The sequence below is a fragment of the Anoplophora glabripennis genome, unplaced genomic scaffold (genome assembly GCF_000390285.2).
Source record: "Anoplophora glabripennis isolate ALB-LARVAE unplaced genomic scaffold, Agla_2.0 scaffold140, whole genome shotgun sequence".
NCBI lineage: Eukaryota > Metazoa > Arthropoda > Insecta > Coleoptera > Cerambycidae > Anoplophora > Anoplophora glabripennis.
This window is the reverse complement of record NW_019416526.1, coordinates 639,473-661,499: the sequence shown is the minus strand read 5'-3', so window position 1 is coordinate 661,499 and position 22,027 is coordinate 639,473. Positions and strand designations below refer to the sequence as shown.

The window sequence follows — 22,027 nt, the reverse complement described above, 5'->3', positions numbered from 1 at the left end:
TTTAAATGTTTTAAAGAGTTTGCTGCAAAACTTTTTGATTACGATAATTTTCCGATCGAACGTGATTATTATCTAGCTCCAAAAATATTGGTCAGCTTTTTGGGGTATCATAAATCGAATCTTACACTTATTTGGATATTTATTTATTGTTATAAAAAATACTTATATGATAACAAACATTAAAATAAATATTGTTAAGAAAATATAAATATTGTATAATGTTTACACGTTTTGAGTAAATAAACATAGTAAATATTTAATATCTTGTAGTAATATTTATAAACTCATCACTATAACATTTATGGGTGATCGATTTAATATAAAATGCCGCAATAAGAACAATGGTAAGAGCATGTCGTTATGTTTACTCTTAAATATTAGAGGTACTTTAAAATTTGCAGTAAACGCATTGAAAATTATTATATGCCATTGCATATTCTTGACTTGACATACAGGGTGTACAAGTTAATATTCCCATTGGCGATTTCTTGGAAACTAAAAAACGTATTTTGATTCGATACGGGTTATGAGAGGATAGCAAGTGACATACTTTTTTAACTTCGTATTTGTAGACGACGTTGCAAATAAATTTTTCGATCACGAAACACGAAAAAAATGCATTATAGAGAGAAATCGCAATAAAGAGAAAATCTTTATATATAGAATAGAGTCACACTTCTTTATTTTGTTCCATGACAAGCATAACGTTCTACAGGGTGTTCCGAGATAAAGCAACGTTACCCTCAAAAAAATAAGATCGTTTTTACCTATAGACCATATTGTCTTTTGTTTTTGAGATACGGAATGTCAAAGATAATTTTTTTAAACATAATTTTAGTTGTATCTTTTCCAAAAAATTGTATATTGCACTGCAATTAGGTACAAGTAATGTGGGCACTAACTACGATAGTGATGTTAGTTTTCGGTTATCTATTATCTCTGCTAGTGACAGTTCACGAATAACCTTTTTGAGATTAGATTTTTTACAGTGTTTATCATATATTGTAATGTAGTTTATTTTACACAAAAGGTATATTTATTGGCATCACTAAAACGCATCGTTCATAAGAAAAACGAAAATTAATGTCTCAGGGTTATTTCAAAGAAATGAAATAGACATATTTTTTGAAGGTCCATAACTTCTGGAAGAAGCAAAAATTCCGTTTGCTTTAAATATTCTCTGAAATGATAGAGACATTTATGAACGTTATATCCGGTTAAGTTTCCATAAAATACTGTAATATTAAGACTTGCCCAACCAGTGACGCAGAAACCATGGAAACACAGTTATTAAGAACTTCAGAATTTAGACCCTACTGAATATTTTCTAAATTCTATAAGTTTATTTGATTTTCCAAATTGTATTTAAAAGATAGAAATTATTCCGTTTTACTCCATTCCATTATCAAGTTATTGTTTTTCTTTTAGTCTAAAATAAGCTTGAATAAGAAGAAAATAAATCTAAATCTGGTTGTTTCATAGAAAACAATTGTAGAAATCTTCTGTTCCAAATGGTTGTGATTATTTTACGTCGGCCTATTTCTGCTGCTATGGCTAAACACCGACACCAGGAGACAAGCAACCCCCAACCTGGAAATTTTGTGAACCCTCACTTTTTCGTGGAGTAGGGATCTATTACGTGCCTAACATTGTTTAGACAAGGAACCAACGGTTTTACATCCTTTCCGAGGGATGTTTTGTTTTCCTTTACAAACCTAAATTTGTATAGCTTCTGTGAATACACTGATGGACAAGGTGGACGCAAAGAAGTGACGCTAAGTTGACAAATTGTAAGTGACTTGAACGTTTCAAGTTTGGTTAAAAAATGTCGCGCGCGACGTGGGCACCGTTCACACACTTGCGCGGGCCTGGCGCTCCTTCTCTCGCTTGCACGTCTTTCATTAACATTAACTGTTACTGCTTCTAGCAAATATGACTTTAGATACCTTAAATTGTAGGTAATTTAATTGCCTACAACATAAAACGACTAATTTTCCGATAGGTCGCTTAGATTTTCGTGGGCATGCAAAAAAAGTGAAAAAACAAATAAATTTGCCACTTATTTGCAATTTGCCAACTTAGCGTCACTTCTTTCGAGATACTTTTTTGATATTATCACTTTACATTCCTTTCCAAGTGCAATAAAAATGTCTACTAATAATTTTTTCACGTTCAAACTCTAATTCGACTGGAGTAACGGAGAAGAAAGGGATGGACTATTAAAATTCCCATTGCGGACGCCACTGCCATGAACTACTTTTTCGAAGGGTAATTGCCTTTTGGTTCGACGAAGCTATGCTTATTCCGAGCTCCAATCTCTTAGCATTTTCAAGGCGTTTAAGGAAATTTACTGCTTATTTATCTTTATTCGTAGTGTAGTTATAGTAATTAAGCCGAACATAAGGAAATGAAACGATTGGAGCAGAGATAGAGGAAGCCATAAATAACGCGGCAATTCAATCTTATCTAGTGAATAATCTCGTAGCACACCGCCGATTTGAAAATAATCTCGTGGAAGGAAAGATTTATTAAAAGAACCCAATTTCAGTTTCTTCTGGCCTGTGATAAACCGAGATAGAATTTATTCGAACGAACGGCGAGGGTGTTTTCGCCGGCGTTTGCAGTGAACACCCAATATTTGCACCCAGAATGCGTATCAGATGGTAATTTCATTCCAGATTTACCATCCTTTCTATATCATTTTTATACCGATAGAAAGAAAAAGTGCGGCAGGGTAGATTGTGTCAGGTTATTTAGTATTTTAATGCGTACTCTCACACCGGATCAAAATAAATAATTCCCCTTTTGTTTTTATTTTAAAAAGACTTACAGTTACAATATATTCATGAAAGCAAGCAACCACGAGCTGGTGATTTCCTCAAAAGAAAAACTGTCAACTATAAAGAATATAATACAAACCTTTATATAACTACAAGCCACGCGGCCAGTAATTTTGTGAAAATAGTAATTTTATTTCCTTCGCGGTGGCAATTAAATTTTGGTAGAATTAAAAATTATTGGAAAAAAATGGTTAAGTTAAGACTACGTTAAAACACAACATTTTGTTTCACCACCTAGTGATTGATGTAATTTTTCACGACATTTCATTCAACCAATCGGCGATCGCATTACCTCGAGCGTAAACACAACAGTTTGTTAGTGTTCATTGTAAACGAATCATTTTCACAGCCCCACAAAAAAAAAGTATCGGATCTGGTATTCAGACTCATGGATTTTCATGTATTTTTTTTCGCCGAATCCGAATCTGCAAAATTCGCAAAAAACGTAATTTACGACCGACGAAAGTTATAAAAAATCTAATTATTGTATTAGCTCATTAGAGGTTTCATTTTTCAGTTGTTTAATTCCAATTTACCATCATAGAGTCAGACAAGCTAGTCCAATTTCATTCAAAAAAAGAAAATAGATTAAAAACGCCATATTCATGGCATAATTCATGATACAGAGTTCTGGATCCATCTTTTTATCCACCCACCCATTTATGAATTCATACATCTTTCTATCCAGTCGTTCATGCATGAATACGCATATTTATTCATCCACCTGTACCACCTATAAAACCCACCCATCGACCCATCTATCCATCTACTTTTTGTACTGAGAGATGACATAACTGCTTAGAAGATTGAGAATGCAATAAAACTTGTAGAATACCTACTCTACTTTCTAAACAAAAGAAAACGATATTTACAAATCATTCTTATTTTTGTTGGATCCATGCAAAGGGTTACGCCTTCGTTTAGTCCCTATATTTTTCGCTTCTATTTTTAACAACCAACAAACATTGGCCATCATGTTTTCATCCCATCTACCTTGATATCACTGTTCTATAACCTTCATATCCTGATGAAATCGTTCGCCTTGTTCTTCGCTATAATCTCCAAGATTTTCAGGAAACCAATCCAGATGTGAATGAAAGAAGTGCAACTTGTAGTTCATCAAACATATCCCAGATCTTGGAAGTCTTTTATCATTTTTTCTAAAAAAATTTTCGCCCTATATATACAGGATGATTCAGAACTTATCCAAAAAAAAAAATCTGGATGTACAGGGGACCCTTACAAATACAATTTTGTAAAGAAAAAATCAAAAAGGGCAGTTCGAAAATGATTTAAAAATACACTTCTGCACGGCACTGGAAACTGGTCCACTGTAAAACCTGACGTCGCACAATGCGACCGGCATGGCGGTGTGATAAAAATCGACAAAAACTTTGGCAAGGAAAGAAATATGTAAATAGAATTTTATCGCACCTATTTTATATCGGCAAATTCAACTGCTTTTGTCTTTATTAATTAATAAAATTAATTTGTGTTTTTAAATAATAAAATCATTTGACATACCCGATGTTACAACGATTGTTCAATATTTTATCCACCAATGTGTAAACACATTTGGGTCCGTTGTACTCAGTTTCTACGAACTAACACAAATGTTGTCTTGCTTCACCATAAATTAAAACGATATCCATCAACTCCGAGTACACGCAAACCATTTTTGACACTAACTACCCATTTTTGACACTAACTACTAATAACCTATTGTAAATACCACAGATAACAGGTAAATATCGCAACGACGATTGCAAAATCCGAATTCAGTATTCGGAGTCGCTGAGGCCACGTGGCGAATGACGCTAGAGACTACAGTTGTCCAGCTATGTAGTGGTTGAATGTACTATAACTTCAATATTTTTTTCTCGGAAACTATAAGGATTTTACAAAAAATTTTTTTACGACATTGATTCCATTTCTCAAGCTGCATCTATTCCCAAATTTTTTTGGATAAGTTGTGAATAACCCTATATATATATATATCCGAATATTTCTGAGGCAAAATTGAAAGAAAATGTAGGTATTCGGACATTGTTCAAGGATGCAACATTCATCACTACAACGAATAGCGTTGAGAAGAGTGCTTGGACTAGTTTCAAAGCTGTAGCGACAAATTTTCTATGATGATAAATTGAAATTAAACGACTAAAAAATCAAACGTCTAGTGAGCTGGTACAATAATTAGATTTTTTATAACTTTCGTCAAGTGTAAATTACTTTTTTGCGAATTTTGACCTGTATTTTGAATTTTCCCGAAATCTCAGACCCGTTGGGCCAAATCTGAAGGCAGATTTGGATTCAGCGGAAAAAAATTCGATCCGATACTTTTTTGTGGGGCTGTGTTATGACTGATGCTGCTAAATTGACATTTGTGCATTTTTTAATAACGTCAAGGTATCATGCATATAAATAATAAATAGTGGATTATTTTTTATTCTATCACATGCTGCAATTATTCTTTCTTTTAATTCCTCTACAGTGGTAATGGGACTAAGTTTATTGCAAAATTAGATTCTTCAATAATTAAATTAATTAATTACGGACAATACAACGGGTTTTATTTTTTTACTCAAAAACGACGCATAGTAGGACAAAGACTCAAGAGAGCTCTTATCTTTCGAATTAAACAGGGATCTCAAAAATAATTTTTATTTGGGAAAAGAGCCATTAGCGTACCATTTTTTTCTTTAAAAATATCAATGTCATTGTTCGTACGCATGCCACTGTTAGAGCTAAAAATTATATTCGTATTGAAAAACATGCGTCGTTATCAACTATCACCACATACTACATATCATTGAAATATTTCAAGCGGTTTCGAAAATATAAATTAATATCCTTCTTTTTCCTAAAATTTTAACACCCCGTATGTTCGCAACGGAACATTTTTGGATAATAGCAAACTGTCATTAATTTTCCTTAAATACTCGCATATCATTAAGGAACACTCTGTATAAGACAACAATTTTTTAGTATAGGTATTTTAGAAAATCGTAGGTATAAATATTACCAGATCAATCGACTTACTTTAGTACAATTTTGCTTCCTTAAAAAGTTGTCGACCTTCAAGAACAAATACATATTATTTTTTAAAATTGCTTCCCCATATAAGATATTTTAATGAAATTTGGTATGGAGGAATTGTTGAGATAGCCAAATATGAATTTGTGCTTACTTTTTATCTAAATCATAAAAGTCGCTAAGAACACCTTAAACAATCGTTAATTTTTTGCCACTTTTTTTTCTTGTAGTAATTTTAAGAAAATGCAGAAGTTTCTTGAAACATTGAAACACCGCTTTATTTGTAAAAATGTATCCTTATACATGTGGTTAAAATTCAACGTTTCAGAGAAAAGCGAAATTAATTTTTCAATGTGGGAGTATTTTACATAACTAACAAATTAAATACCTTTTATGATTTAAACCACCCAACCAAAAAGGGTGGGTCTACTGAGATATAAGGCTTCTTAATGCATTGCGGCAAAATTAAATTAACAGGACTAAGTATATCTTAAGTGTTCATATTCGAATGGTGGTATGCTGATCTAAATTAACAAAATATTTAATCTGGCAGCAAATTTGCCAAAAACTGGAGTTTAGTTAAACTAAAATATTCTGACAAATGCCAAAAATAAATAATTGTAGACAGGAACCAAAATGAATGATATGAATTTTGTTTTAACTTAAGGGTGACTGTTAAGCATATACAAATATAGATTTTAAGAAGCAGATTAAACATAGAGATGAGTTGTTTTTTGAAAACAAACTGTAGTAAAATTTTTAGCTAATAATTCGTTTTATTCTTTTTATAATTAACATCATCATTCAGAAAAGGATACTGATAAAGAAATGTTTTAAAGGAAAGTATTACTGCAAACCAAATGGTAAACAAGTTGTTTTTTTCACTGATAAAAAATTCACTTCCAGGATACTACCATCAGTGCTATTTTCATCAGGGTCAAAAGATATTTGCATTGGTATATTTTCAGTTGCTTTTGGGTATCTGCATATTGCTACAAATATTACTGTAGGAATAGTTAGTTATTTCCTCCAAGTTCATTGTGACTGTCGGTTGACTTATCAATTTGCGCGTAGGATATTTGCAATAATAATAACTAATTGTTGCATTATCTCAAATTGCTTCCTGGGTAACTACACAACTTGATCAAATGTAATGGTAATTGTTGACTGTGATTGTGTGCATACCAGTGGACGATAAGTAAGTAATATTTCAAATATTTCTAGTAATGCTTTATATTTTGATTTATGATTGGTCATTTTATACCGTTTCGTCTAGAAATTAAGTAATCTCCGTATGTGCAAAGAATATCAATTTGTTGTTGCGGAGAGATTAAAAGGCACTTTACTCCCGAGGATTACGCTAATTTTTGCAGTCCTTGGGTTAAAATAACCAATATTGATTATTATTAATTAAAATTTTTATATACTCATTTGATATTAGCGAGAAATGTTAATAGACCGATGGAAATAACTCATTTAGAGGAAAAAAAAAAGAAAATTGTTACCTGGACTTTTATAAGTTGAAATGGTAAAGGGGCTTATAATAAACGAAAAAAAAAAATAAATGCGTGAGCAGGGGTGGCGGATGGTTGATTTGGGGGGTTGAAAAGTGAAAAATTGTATCATTGGAATTTTCTGGCGAAAGTTGACGTCGAACAAAAAGCATCCAATACAAAAGTTGTAGATCATGCAAAAATCTACAACTTTTATAGAGGTCACTTTTTAAGATAACCTCAAAATTGCCGAGAAAAATGCAAAAATCAAGATTTCTTATGATTTTTCGTTTTTTATATCACATTTCCGTAAAAATAATTTAATTTTGACGAAACTTTGTGAAAGTATACCTTTTTGTGTCTTAAATAACCACAATTTTTTTTTTTTAGATAAAAAATCAAGAAGTTTCCGAGATATTCGTTTTTCCGGTCTGAAACACTTTTTTTTTCAAAGAAAAATTCTACTTAGAAAAATCATCGTACAGGGTTCTGCCGGTGATTATTTTTTTCGTTTTGACATATACTTATTGGTGAAATAAAAATATCTGCAACTATATATAAAAACATGCTCAAAAATGCAAAAAAAGACAACAATGAATTTTTCAGTAATTGTTGATAATTTGTTTAAATTAAAAAAAATTTAAAAACTGATTTCACCATTCAATTGCACGTTAAAAATATAAAAAAAACTGTCTCATTGTTTGACCCAAAACTTTATTTTTGTACAGTATTGCTATAAACCTAAGGATAGCATTAGGATCTAGGAAACGGTAAGAGATACGGGGTGGCTCAGATTAGAAAAAAAGTTGTTTTTTTAAACCTAACAATATGCCGTTTAGAAAGATTTTAAATTCCGGGTAGTTCCGGAGATATCCGGAAAAACCCGAAATTTTGCAAAATTGTTTAATTTTTTTTTGGTTTTATTTGGAAACGAATTTTAAAATAAATTACATATTTAAAATGCCACTTTTTTCGCTCTATATAATGGCGTCAACATTTTTGCAATTCAACGTTTCGTCTTCGAGGGGCCATTATCAGGTTAATTTTTTAAAATAGGTCGCTGCTATTTTTATGACAAAATCGTTTTTAATTCTGAATGAGATGATATTACTATTGTAATCACTTAAAACATTTTTAGCTTGTTTTAGGTATCATTTAAAATTTTTCCTGAGTACGGCTCTGAACGCTTTCAAAATATCTATTGGATGAAGTCATAACAGTGTAAAAGTCAATACCGCACAAAATATCCAACAATTTTTTTTATTACTATTAGCAATGCTAATTAGAAATAATAAAACATTTCATAAATTCGTATTATTTTTTTTATTAGGTACAACTTTTTAAATTATTGATTAAAAACATTTTTTTGATATTTTGTGCTGACTTTTATACTGTTATGATTTCCTGCAATAGATATTTTGAAAGTGTTTAGAGCCGTACTCGGGAAAAATTTTAAATGATAGCTAAAATCCTTTTTATTATTACAACAGTAATATCATCTAATTCAGAATTAAAAATAACTTTAGATAAAGTCATAAAAATAGCAGCGACGTATTTAAAAAAATTAACCTGATGATTTTTTTTAAATTCGTTATCAAATAAAGCCAAAAAAAAATAAAACAATTTTGCAAAATTTCGGGTTTTCGGATTTCCGGGTTTTGCGTCAACAGTAGACTTTGCAGTTAATACTTTATATACTTTATATTACTGAAATCTCAAATCATCCAGATATAATTTATCATTTGTGCATTTGTAATTCGACTTAGCAACACTGTACAAAAATAAAGTTTTGGGTCCAATGAGACAGTTTTTTTGTATTTATTTCCGTAGAATTGAATGCTATAATCAGTTGTTGATTTTTTTTAAATTTATACAAATTATCAACAATTACTGAAAAATTCATTGTTGCAAGTCATTTTTATTTTTTTTGGATTTTTGAGAATGTTTTTGAACTGTGATTACAGATTCTTTTATTTCCCCAAAAACGCAAAAAATGATCAAGGCAGAACTCTGTACGATGGTTTTTCTAAGCAGAATTTTTCTTTGAAAAAAAAAAAACGAAAAATGAATATCTCGGAAACTTCTTGATTTTTTTATCTAAAAAAAATTGTCTATTTGAGACACAGAAAGGTATACTTTCACCAAGTTTCGTCAAAACTAAATTATTTTGCGGAAAAGAGAAATAAAAACGAAAAATCAGAAAAAACTGTTTTTTCGCATTTTTCTCGGAAATTTTGAGGTTATCTTGCAGATTTTTGCATGTTCTACAACATTTGTATTGGATACTTTTTTGTTTGGCGTCAACTTTTGCAGAAATACCAATGAGACAATTTTGCACAACTTTTTAACTCCCCAAATCAACCCTCTGCCACCACTGCTCACGCATTTATTTTTTTAGGTTTATTATAAGCCCTTTTATCATTTGCACTTATAAAAGTCCAGGTAACATTTTTTTTCTCCAAGTGTAATTTGTTGGACTATAAATCTAGATATCATTGTCATAAAGCTTTCTAAAATTGTCAGATTCCTTTGGACTCAATTGAATTCCCACTGTAACTGTAGCTTTGCTTTTGATAGGGGAATTAGAAATTGAATTAATATCTGTAAAACTATGTTACACTTCACTCCCTGTGATTAGTGATAAAAACACATTTTTGGAACAGTTATAATACCGACAGTTTTTCTTTTTTGGGTACTTTGCCACATTGCAAATAAAAGATAAGCCAGACAAAAATTTAAAATCATCGCCAGCTTCTAGATGACAGCTACAACTTTCTTATTTTTAACATTTTTTTCTAAATTTAAAAACCAGAATGTTAAGATGGTGTGACTCACGCAATAATATAATTAATGCATTGTAAAGCACCGAATAAAAATATTTTTTTGTTAAATATGGTGCATTCTATGGACATGAAAGAAAAGAAATTTATTTGCTGTGAAATTTAGGGATTTTTTTATTTTAGTATGTTGCGCACCAGTTATTTAAAAAAGTCCTTTATAATGATATTCAATCTTCCAGTTCAACTGAAACTGTACCTGACAATAAACAAATAAAATTAGACAACAATTGCATGTAGGTTTTAGATATATTTGAAATCAAGTATATTCTTTTTACCTAAACATCCTGTGTCTTGAAAACGAAGCGTCCCCCAAAAAATATATTTATGAACTATCCCCATTAATGTTTACCCTAGAATCTATTGGTCAAATTTAGCCCATTCTTTAGCACATCCTGTATATTATTCTGTTTCTTGACAACATTATAATTTAAAAAAAGTAGGTACTTGTTATTTTGTACATGTCACAATATTCGTTAATCTCGTACACATACTTGTAGTTTAAACTGATTGATAAATACTTAATAAGTCCCGTGAATAAAACATATCGGTGAAAATTGTGAGAAAAGGTAAAAAAATAAGAGAATGCGGAACAATAAAATTGCTTAACATTCTGGAGGAAACAACCGTATTATTAAGTGGATCTCTGCAAAAGTTTTGGAAAAACACAGTGTGTCTAATTCACAGGTCATTTGATCTAGGGACAATCGTCAGAAGTGACAATGGTATATAGGAGTTTTTTGGGTCGCTGATCACGAATCCGAGGTCGGTTAAGCTCCATCACATCAGGTTCAAGGTGATTTGAAGGTCAAATCAAGAAATGACCTCCAAAAAATCTGAAAAAATTCATGCTTATGTTTTAGAGGTCACTGAACCCGAATCCAAGATTTGTTTACCCCTAGGATACACCCTGAAGGTCATTCAAGGTCATTTCATGGTCATTCATGAAGTATTTTGTGTAGAAAAGTTAAAATCAGTATGAAAAATCTGAAAAATTTCGTCCGAATGTTTTTGAGGTCACTGAACGCGAATCTAAGGTTATTTAAGCTCCATCATGTTAGATTCAAGGTGATTTGTAGGTTAAATTTAGAAAAAGTTGTGTAAAAAAATTTGAAACGTGTATTGAAGTGTTTTCGGAGTCACTGAGTGATCTGGAGGTTATTAAAGGTCTGCAAAGAGTTTCCATGTGTCTACGTACAACCATCTACTCGATTGTATGGAGATATAGTCTCTTTTTCTGATAGTTTACTTTCATTCTACTATTCTGATTAAGAAAGTTGGCATATGACTATCCCATACGTTGACACGGTCAAAATGAATCTCAAGGGATTTACTTGACTCAAAATTTAATTAGAAAAGTTCAGGTTGTTGCATTAGCAAAAGGGGTCAAGCACGCATTATATCATTAAGTCATAAATTCCTTCAGCATTTTATGTCTTTTCAGTTACCCAAGTGGCTTGTGTTAGCCCTGGCCTTTCCTCATCTTGATTACTGCTCAGTATTTTACCTAAATATGACAGACAAAAAGAAATAATAATAAAAGTAAAAAAAAAGTCTAAAACGCAAGTGTATCAGAATACGTGACTGATTTTAGGAGGGATGCAAACAACGAAACATACGAAAATCGATTCCATGACAAGGATAACGTTCCTGAGTTGATCAGTATTTTTATTAAATAACCTTGGATTCGCGTTCAGTGACCTCAAAAACAGTCAGACGAATTTTTTCAGATGTTTCAGACTGATTTTAACTTTTCTATCAAAAATACTTCATGAATCACCTTGAATGACCTCTAGGGTGTATCGTAGGGGCAAACAAACCTCGGATTCGGGTTCAGTGGCCTCTAAAACATAAGCATGCGTTTTTTCAGATTTTTTGGAGGTCATTTCTTGATTTGACCTTCAAATCACCTTGAACCTGATGTGATGGAGCTTAACCGACCTCGGATTCGTGATCAGCGACCCAAAAAACCCCTATTTACCATAGTCACTTCTGACTATTGTCCCTAGATCAAATGTTGACCTGTGATTATTGTTCTTTAAATTTTAATATGTGCTGCGTTATTTTTAAAACAGAAATGCAAGTTTTTGAAATAGAAATATGGGCAATGTTTTATAGTTTATGTATTTATCATATGTAACGTTTTAAAGCAGACAGAAAAAGGTTTGTTAAAAACAACCGTAATTGATGTTTGTGGTCCAGGAATTTCTTTACTGTATCCTTTAATCTTTTTTAATTTGTAATGTAGCAAAATACCCTGAAAAATATTTTATTGAAGTTACTGCTTCAGAGGTAACTTAAAACAAATTAATGATTACAATAACTTTGTCTATAATTAAAATTTTTAGTTGCCTTTATAAAATAATGACTGAAGAATAATAAACCTTAAAAATTATGAATAAAAAATGGCAAATCATAAAATTTTCAGTTTTTTTTTAATATTTCCTTTAAAGATATTTACTTGTAACATGCATTTTTAGGAAAATGGGTTTACCAAAGTTAGTAATTTTGCTAATATATTTAACAAGTTGCGTTATTTATTCTTTGGAGGATGCAGAAGTTGAAAATTGTTTAGAGTCTATAGATACTGAACAGTATTGGAATATTGACTATGATCGAGATGAAGAACGTGTGACATCTATAAACATAACATGTTCCTTCGTCAAATTAACTAAAGGACCTTTAAACAACCCACAGACAAGTCAATGCTCTGATTGTCCACACATATTGAAAATAAGACAGTCGACTATTTCCACTATCCCACCATCTAGTTTCATCAACTATGCATCAACAACTATATTAGACATAAGGAACAGTAGCGTAGAAGATATTTTACCAGGAGCTTTTAACTTGTTAACGTCACTTGAAGAATTATATCTCTCGAACAACGATATCAAACAAATTCCTGACGGCGTATTCAATTCTTTAATCAAGCTACGAATATTAGATTTATCTAAGAATAGCATCCGACGTATAAGTCATCACACCTTTACAGGTGTCATGAATTTAAAAATTTTAAACTTATCTTCAAATGCATTGCAGTTTATTGACAATTACTCGTTAATATACCTAAAGAAGCTCACAGAATTAGACCTGAGTTTTAACGAACTAGATATGTTCAATTTCACCCTAATCGCAGACAAAGTACAAAATCTGAACATATTTAATAACCGTATAAGAAATATATTCGGATGTTTTTCAGCACTAACCAGGTTAAATTTAGGTAATAACTTGTTAATTTCTTTAGAAAATAATAGGTGCCAAGGTAATAATTCAAGGATTGTTGAACTAGATGTCAGTCACAATTCGTTATCAAATTTGGGAAGTCTTTCCGCATTATATAATCTACAGAATTTGTGGTTACAAAATAATAATATTAACTTCATTCCCAATGAGTTTTTTTCAAAATTGAACAGACTAATTTTTCTGAACTTATCCTCAAACGAATTGGATCAATTGCAGTATGGCTTGTTTGATGGACTGTCCTCATTAAGAATGTTAGATATTTCAAGCAACCGGCTAACATATTTTAAAAAATACAACTATCACCTGTTGAAAAATTTGCTAAAATTATATATGCACGATAACGAGATAACTTATTTTGATTCCAAGGAACTCACAGATGTTTTAACTCAACTAGAAGTAATATCGCTAGATGGAAACAACTTCGCTTGTGGCAGATTAGTTGAAATATTTCACGATTTAAGAAAGGTAAAAATATCTGGAGGACATTCTTTCAATTCTAGTAACATCCATGGAATAGCCTGTACAGAGAGTGACTATAGTTCAGATTTGGCATCAGAACAAAATTTCGATGCTAACGCAACTGTAGAAGATACTTTGAGGGCGAAAATACTCGGACTATTCAATTCGGATTTTATGAAAAGCTCCATGTACAATTATTTTAACAGAGACTTCAAGAAAAGCAATTTTTATAAGTACTTGGAAAATCTGAGACTTGTTGGTAACCTGAGTTTAAACAGTCTGGACAAAAATTTAAATAATATAAAAAATATCCAGAAATACCAAGAAAATTTTAATAAAAGCGTAAATAGTTATTTTAATAATGACTTTAAAAATAGTAATTTTATAAAGTATTTGGATAATTTAAAAAGTAGTGAGACTTTCTTAAATAACGGTTTTTCTAAAAGTGCTATGTATAATTATTTTAATAAGGATTTTGCGAACAGCGAGTTTTATAAGTATCTTGAGGCACTAAAAAAGCCCCAGTTTGCAATAAAATATTCCGAGAACTCAAACGACACGAAAGTTGAGAAATTAATCAGTACTTTTGCTGATGAAGAAGAAAAGAGTTATAATTCCGCTTTGCTGGTAATAATTATAGTGCTGTTAGTTTTTATTTCATTTATTATGTTATGTTTCATGTATGCCACTTACACTAAGTTTGACAAAATACTTAATTTAAGAAACGAACAAGTAGAACTCCTTAATGTTTAAATACTCGTAATCAGTAAAAATAATGTTATCATTGACATGTAATAACTACTAATTTTAATAAATATTAAATGCACATATATCTTTAATTTATTTATCTATTTACTTAATATTTTTCGAATATATGGAATATGTACAGGGTGTTCTTTTTTAAACATACTATCTTTAAGAGTTGATAGAAAACTTGATTTTGAACGAAAATGTTTATATGAACATAATTCGTAAACCACTTCCTAACCGAGATACAGGGTGCGATACAACTTTATCGTTAAAACAATAAACAAAAATTTGCGGTGTTCCAAGTTATGATAAATATCCTCACCGCATCCTCGATATTTAAAAAATAAGAGTTTGTGGTGAAAACATGCTGTATGACGGGTATCTGCCTTATGATTATTTCATATCAAATGTTGTTGTGGAAATAATTAGCAAAATTAAATAATTGTAGCTGTTAATTTGTTTATAAGGATATTAATTCATGTGTGTCACTGTACTGTCATAGATATAATTATTTAACACTTTTAATATTAAAAATACACTTGAAATAATTTTATTATTTATTATACCTGGACCAGTGTGTGCAAGCAGTTGGCTATAAATCTTGAAAAAGTAAGTAACATTGCGGTTCTATTTTAAATGTTTAGGAAATTGAAGAATAGTGATATATGTATATGCAAAAATGATGTTTTTAATTACCTATTTATATTGCTTTACACGAAACAGTAATAAATTCTACTGGATAAAATGGAAATAGATTATCTAACCCAGCCTAACTAACCTAGTACGATGATATACCCCAGTAAGCACACATAAGTTTTTAAAACTTATTTTCAAGTTCATTAGTTAATGATTAGTGTTACGTCGGAAAATTAATCGTTCTTTTGTGGTTGTAAAAATAGCGGTCGTTAAAAATACACAATTTTGTATGAAAAATGTTTTGCAGTCCTTTTAGCAATGAACAAACGTTATTAAAATTAGTAAAATTAAACTGTTCTTTTAGACGTACATAAAACCTCCATATCAAGTGAATAATCTACAAATGTTAAACAAAAATATTTTTGTAAGGTTTTACTAATAAAATGTTTAAAATCATACCTATACGTTTTATATTTCCTAAACATTTAGTAAGGTTTTATAATTTTTTAATAATGAACCAATTAATTAACAATATTAATTATATATTTACTAATAGTAAGTAAATGACACCATAGCATTTTTTTAATATTTCAATATTTTATTTTATACTTCAGTAACTATTAAATTTTATTGTTGGTTTATTTAACATTAAGGTTGTGTTTTTTAAAATTACATACTGCAATCCTGCTTACGTCTTTAAAGAACCAGCAATGTCAAAATTGATGAAAAATACCACCACTTACCATTTACAAACGAACATTTCCATTGATTTAGTGGAGCCTTTTCAGAGAGCTGTTTGCGATTAAATATATCTATACACCAGGAAAATTAGCGAAAATAAAAGCGAAACTCGAAAAAAGTCGTTTCCGCGAGATTATTGTAAAATTGTCTAATGGAACATAATACAAGACATCTCTTATCTCGTGAGTCAAAAACTTTCATTAGCTAACTTTTCTATTTAAACAAATAAGTGAGGAAAACAGTTTTTTCACTTTGCAGGGAAAACCATCAATTTTAGCGAAAAGTGACTCTCAGACAGCTTATAGGGAGTAAAATTATCTACAAAATGAGACTGGTTAAATTAAAATCGGTTAATAAACAAAAAAGTTATTGCAAAAAAACAAGAAAAGTGCCCATTTTTTAATTTGTTTATAACTATCGCATTTATTGTTAAAATTTTATAAAACCTATGACAAGTTGAGGGTTTTGTCATACTTTAAAAGTGTGCCAAAAGTGGGCGCTGTAGGTGCAATAGTTTTCGCACAATTCTATTTGTTTATAGCGGAGGCTCCAAAAGTTATGAACTTTAAGCCTCTGTACAGACGTTAATTTTCAATCAAACATGATTCTGAAAGCGTCATTGTAATCTTAAAGACGCAATTAAGCGACCTATTAAAAAATATCACCGTTTTTTTGACATTAACATTCTCAAATTGTGCATTAAAAAACCGTGCGTTTTTCGCTTATAAACAATTTGAATAACATTGTTGCTATTTATGCTATCTCACCGAAAATAGGTGCAATGGATAGCTGGAAAAAAAATACAGTTTTAAAATAAAAAAAGTGCCCTCTACGACCAACAGGAGCCAAGATAAGAATCTTTTTTTAAAAAATCGTAGCGCAATTGTTTATAAATATTAAGACTTGAATTTTTCGCAAAATAAAGTTTACGACGTAAACTACGATTTCCCGTGAATTGCATTGAAAAATGTGGAAAATTAACGACTCACGAGCCCTTTAAAGAGAAGGTACTCGCTAAGTAAACTGTCCGGCGTGATGATGGGGGAAGCTCGTCCAATCGAGTCGCGCGCGCGAAAAAAGTGAAATCCTATTCATCGTAGAAACTTTTTTTTTTTAAACTGGGGTAGCTCGACGAAAAAATAACAATGGGCATATTTACGAATTCGTAGAATAGCCCTGAACCCCAGAAAAAATGCATCTTTTATAATTAATTTTTTTTAATTTACAAAAATGTCACAAAAATTATTGTTAAACGAAATATTAATTAAAATTTCAATTTCGGAATTATTTTACTATTATTAAATAAATAAATGAAGCTATCGTTCATTTAAAAAGTTATTTTTTTTACATATTAAGGCAAAGTAAACTTGTTTTTTCAATATTTTGTTAGCTATTTAATTACGATTTAAATGTAAAATTAAAGTAAAAATTCATAAATTATTTTCAAATTATTATTTCTCATAAAAATAGAAAAAATTTTAAATTTTAAATTGTATTATATTGCATTATTTATATCTATTATTGAAAATGGTTGTGATTAATATTTTTTGAATTAATTTTGATTATGTTTATAAAATTAGTAATAAATATAATAAAAAAACTTTATATATTAAAATTTCAAGAAGTTAAAATTGTAATTTTATCGACCGCATTATTTTTATTAATATTTTTTAATTTTGAGAATTTTGCAATAAATTCAAATGCTTTTTATTCTTTTTTAAATCTTTTAACAATAAATAATAATTTGAAAATAATTTGTGAATTTTTACTTTAATTTTACATTTAAATCGTAATTAAATAGCTAACAAAATATTGAAAAAACAAGTTTACTTTGCCTTAATATGTAAAAAAAATAACTTTTTAAATGAACGATAGCTTCATTTATTTATTTAATAATAGTAAAATAATTCCGAAATTGAAATTTTAATTAATATTTCGTTTAACAATAATTTTTGTGACATTTTTGTAAATTAAAAAAAATTAAGTATAAAAGATGCATTTTTTCTGGGGTTCAGGGCTATTCTACGAATTCGTAAATATGCCCATTGTTATTTTTTCGTCGAGCTACCCCAGTTTAAAAAAAAAATAAGTTTCTACGATGAATAGAAGCCGAGATATAGCAAAATTTAGAGCGCGCACCTATTTAAACTTTGGATTTAACTTTTCTCGCCAGCGCTACCGCTTGGACGAGCTTCCCCCACCACCACGCCGCCGGCCGCCGGACAGTTTACTTAGCGAGTACCTTCTCTTTAAAGGGCTCGTGAGTCGTTAATTTTCCACATTTTTCAATGCAATTCACGGGAAATCGTAGTTTACGTCGTAAACTTTATTTTGCGAAAAATTCAAGTCTTAATATTTATAAACAATTGCGCTACGATTTTTTAAAAAAAAATTCTTATCTTGGCTCCTGTTGGTCGTAGAGGGTACTTTTTTTATTTTAAAACTGTATTTTTTTGCCAGCTATCCATTGCATCTATTTTCGGTGAGATAGCATAAATAGCAACAATGTTATTCAAATTGTTTATAAGCGAAAAACGCACGGTTTTTTAATGCACAATTTGAGAATGTTAATGTCAAAAAAACGGTGATATTTTTTAATAGGTCGCTTAATTGCGTCTTTAAGATTACAATGACGCTTTCAGAATCATGTTTGATTGAAAATTAACGTCTGTACAGAGGCTTAAAGTTCATAACTTTTGGAGCCTCCGCTATAAACAAATAGAATTGTGCGAAAACTATTGCACCTACAGCGCCCACTTTTGGCACACTTTTAAAGTATGACAAAACCCTCAACTTGTCATAGGTTTTATAAAATTTTAACAATAAATGCGATAGTTATAAACAAATTAAAAAATGGGCACTTTTCTTGTTTTTTTGCAATAACTTTTTTGTTTATTAACCGATTTTAATTTAACAAGTCTCATTTGGGTGATAATTTTACTCCCTATAAGCTGCCTGTGAGTCACGCTAAAATTGATGGTTTTCCCTGCTAAGTAAAAAACTGTTTTCCTCACTTATTTGTTTAAATAGAAAAGTTAGCTAATAAAAGTTTTTGACTCACGAGATGAGAGATGTCTTGTATTATGTTCCTTCAGACAATTTTACAATAATCTCGCGGATATGACTTTTTTCGAGTAAAAATTTAATTTGCTTGGTCTACTAGTGTTATTCTGTAATACATAATCATATAGAGAGAGGACTAGTTTTAAATATTCGACACATACCTACACTAGAATTTAAATTTCTGGTATAAAAAAAAATAATATGACAAAAGCTATTTTTCTAACAAAAACACATGGAAAAACATGTTATTTAAATAACCTTCTATTCCAGATTTAAATTTCGTTTGCCAAAAACCTTAATCAAACGTTATTTTAAAATGTGAAAATTCAGGAATATTAATATTAAAAACGATCGCTTCCTCATTTACTAGTATTAAACGTTTATTCTTTCGTTATATGAAAACGACATGGTTCTTAAATGGTGACTGGACATTATAAAAGCCTTTCTAACGCATGTGTATTTACTGATCTGTAATTGATATTTTTATATTTATTTTATGGAAAAATATACGTTAAATAAGAAAAAAAAGATTGGAATAAATGAGACTTTAATCTAGTTAAATGATTTCAGGATATGGCGTCAAAGGAAATATTTACTTTTATGGTGTATCTAGCAAGCTGGATTGTGCATTGTTCTGGAGGTTGTGTAGAAACAGCAGAGGTTGTATATGAGGAAAATGACCCTAACTACGACGAGTACTACGATAACCGACAACAAACAGAACATGTAAATTCTATAAGTGTAGACTGTTCTTCCGTTAATTTAAGTTATGGACGCTTGTCTTCAGATGCACCAAAAAATTATCAATGTTCACAATGCCCACAAAAATTAACAATAAGAAATTCAATTGTTCCCACTATTCCACCATCAGCTTTTACAAACTACCCTTCAACCACCATACTGGACATAACAAGCAATGAAGTAGAAACTATTCTACCTGGGGCATTCAACCTGTTGAAGGCACTACAAGAGTTATATTTATCAAATAACAATATAACCAGCATTTCGGATGGTATTTTCAACTCCTTGGTCAATTTAATTGCATTAGATTTATCTAAAAATAACATTCAGAAGTTAAGTAGCCATTCTTTCCATGGTTGCAACAATTTACATTATATAAATCTGTCGCAAAATGCTTTGCAGTCTTTTGACAGTTACTCTTTGGTAAATATAAAAGAACATGCCAAATTAGATTTGAGTTTTAACAAATTAGAAATATTTAATTTTACTTCGCTTTCACATATGCATACATTAATTTTATCCAATAATAACATAAGCAGTATAATTGGCTGTTTCGCGCCACTATTGGTACTAGATATCAGTAAAAACTCGTTGTCCTCTCTAGCTCGTAACAACTGCAATGACAGTAATCCAGGAATTTACTTTCTTGATGCTAGTCACAACTCATTATCAAATTTAGAAACCACACCTGCTTTAAAAAATATATCCCATTTGTTTTTACAAAACAATAATATTGCATCTATACCAAACGATTATTTCTCAAATTTAAATGGATTAGTTTTGTTAAATCTATCTACGAATGAGTTGGAGAAATTGCAATACGGTTTATTCGACGGATTGATGAAGTTACAGGTATTACATTTATCAAAAAATCATCTAACTTCTTTTAAATCGTACAACTACCATTTGTTAAATAATCTTCATGAGTTATATTTACATGAAAACGAAATAAGCATTTTTGATTCGAAGGATTTTAAGGAATTGTTAACACAGTTAGAAGAACTATCGTTAGATGGAAATAATTTTACTTGTGACAAATTAACTGAAATTTTCCATGACTTGAGAGGAATTAAAATATACCCTGGACATTCATGGAGTAGTAGCAACATCCACGGTATAGCTTGTTCAGAGACAGATTATAATTCAGAGGTGACTACAAAGCAAAATTTTGATATTGAAGAAGCTTTTAGAACAAAATTGAATGAAATACTTAATATTGATTTTACAAAAAGTTCCTTGTACAAATACTATAATAAAGATTTCCGGAAAAGTAATTTTTATAAGTACCTGGAAAATTTACAATTTAACAACAGTATTAACATATACGATGTTGAAAAGAAATTGAACGATACTGATATTGCCGAATTTCCAAACCATATTGTAAATGACTATTTTCATTCTAGTTTTAGGAACAGCAATTTTGTTAAGTACTTTGTAAATTACGAAGGAACTGAAAATGTCAATTCTGACAAAATCGACATGGATAATTATTTCAATAAAGATTTTTTAAGTAGCAGTTTTTATAAAAAACTAGAAACATTTAAAAGCCCGGTGTTTGAAATAAATTATACGAATCAAGAAAATGGCGCGGAAATGGAAAAATTAATTAATACCTTTGTTAAAGCAGAAAAAAAGGAAGATAATTCAGTTTTGTTACTAATAATAATATTTGTATTAGTTGTCACTGCATGTATAATGTTGTATATTATGTATATTAACCATATTAAATTTGAAAAAATTCTTAACAAAAATATGAACAGTAATTAGTCATAATATCTGTAGATAGATTTGTACGGAAATAAGTCTTGTGCATATAATAAATAATATAGAACAGTAATAAAAAAATATTAATTTCTCCTTTATTTGAAATTTGTAATGTGAAATAATAATAAGAAAGAAAGAAAGAAAGAAAGAAAGAAAGAAAGAAAGTTTATTGGACCATGTTACATAAATATATGCATATACATTTATGGCAAGTCAAAGGTACAAATGTGAATACAGTCATACATATAAATGTGTATAAGACAAAGAAAATATAGTAACGAGCGTTCAAATAAAAACGTGGTCGAAGTTGGCTCTGACACATTGGACGTAGGGAGTAGCTTATAGCGACCAACTTAACCTCATTTCTCAACGAGCTGTATAGCAGCTGTCAGTTTCAATAACGTTAATGACTATATAACTT

The 22,027-nt window shown here is 30.2% G+C and overlaps 1 protein-coding gene across 1 annotated transcript; it reads left to right on the top strand.

Moving 5' to 3' along the window:
* The first annotated feature begins 6,901 nt into the window (after positions 1-6,901).
* On the top strand, positions 6,902-21,661 carry LOC108905514 (toll-like receptor 6). Its single transcript, XM_018708397.1, has 2 exons — positions 6,902-7,074; positions 19,672-21,661. The coding sequence occupies exon 2, from the start codon at positions 19,675-19,677 to the stop codon at positions 21,607-21,609; it is 1,935 nt and encodes a 644-aa protein (XP_018563913.1). The 5' UTR covers positions 6,902-7,074; positions 19,672-19,674; the 3' UTR covers positions 21,610-21,661.
* Positions 21,662-22,027: the final 366 nt, after the last annotated feature.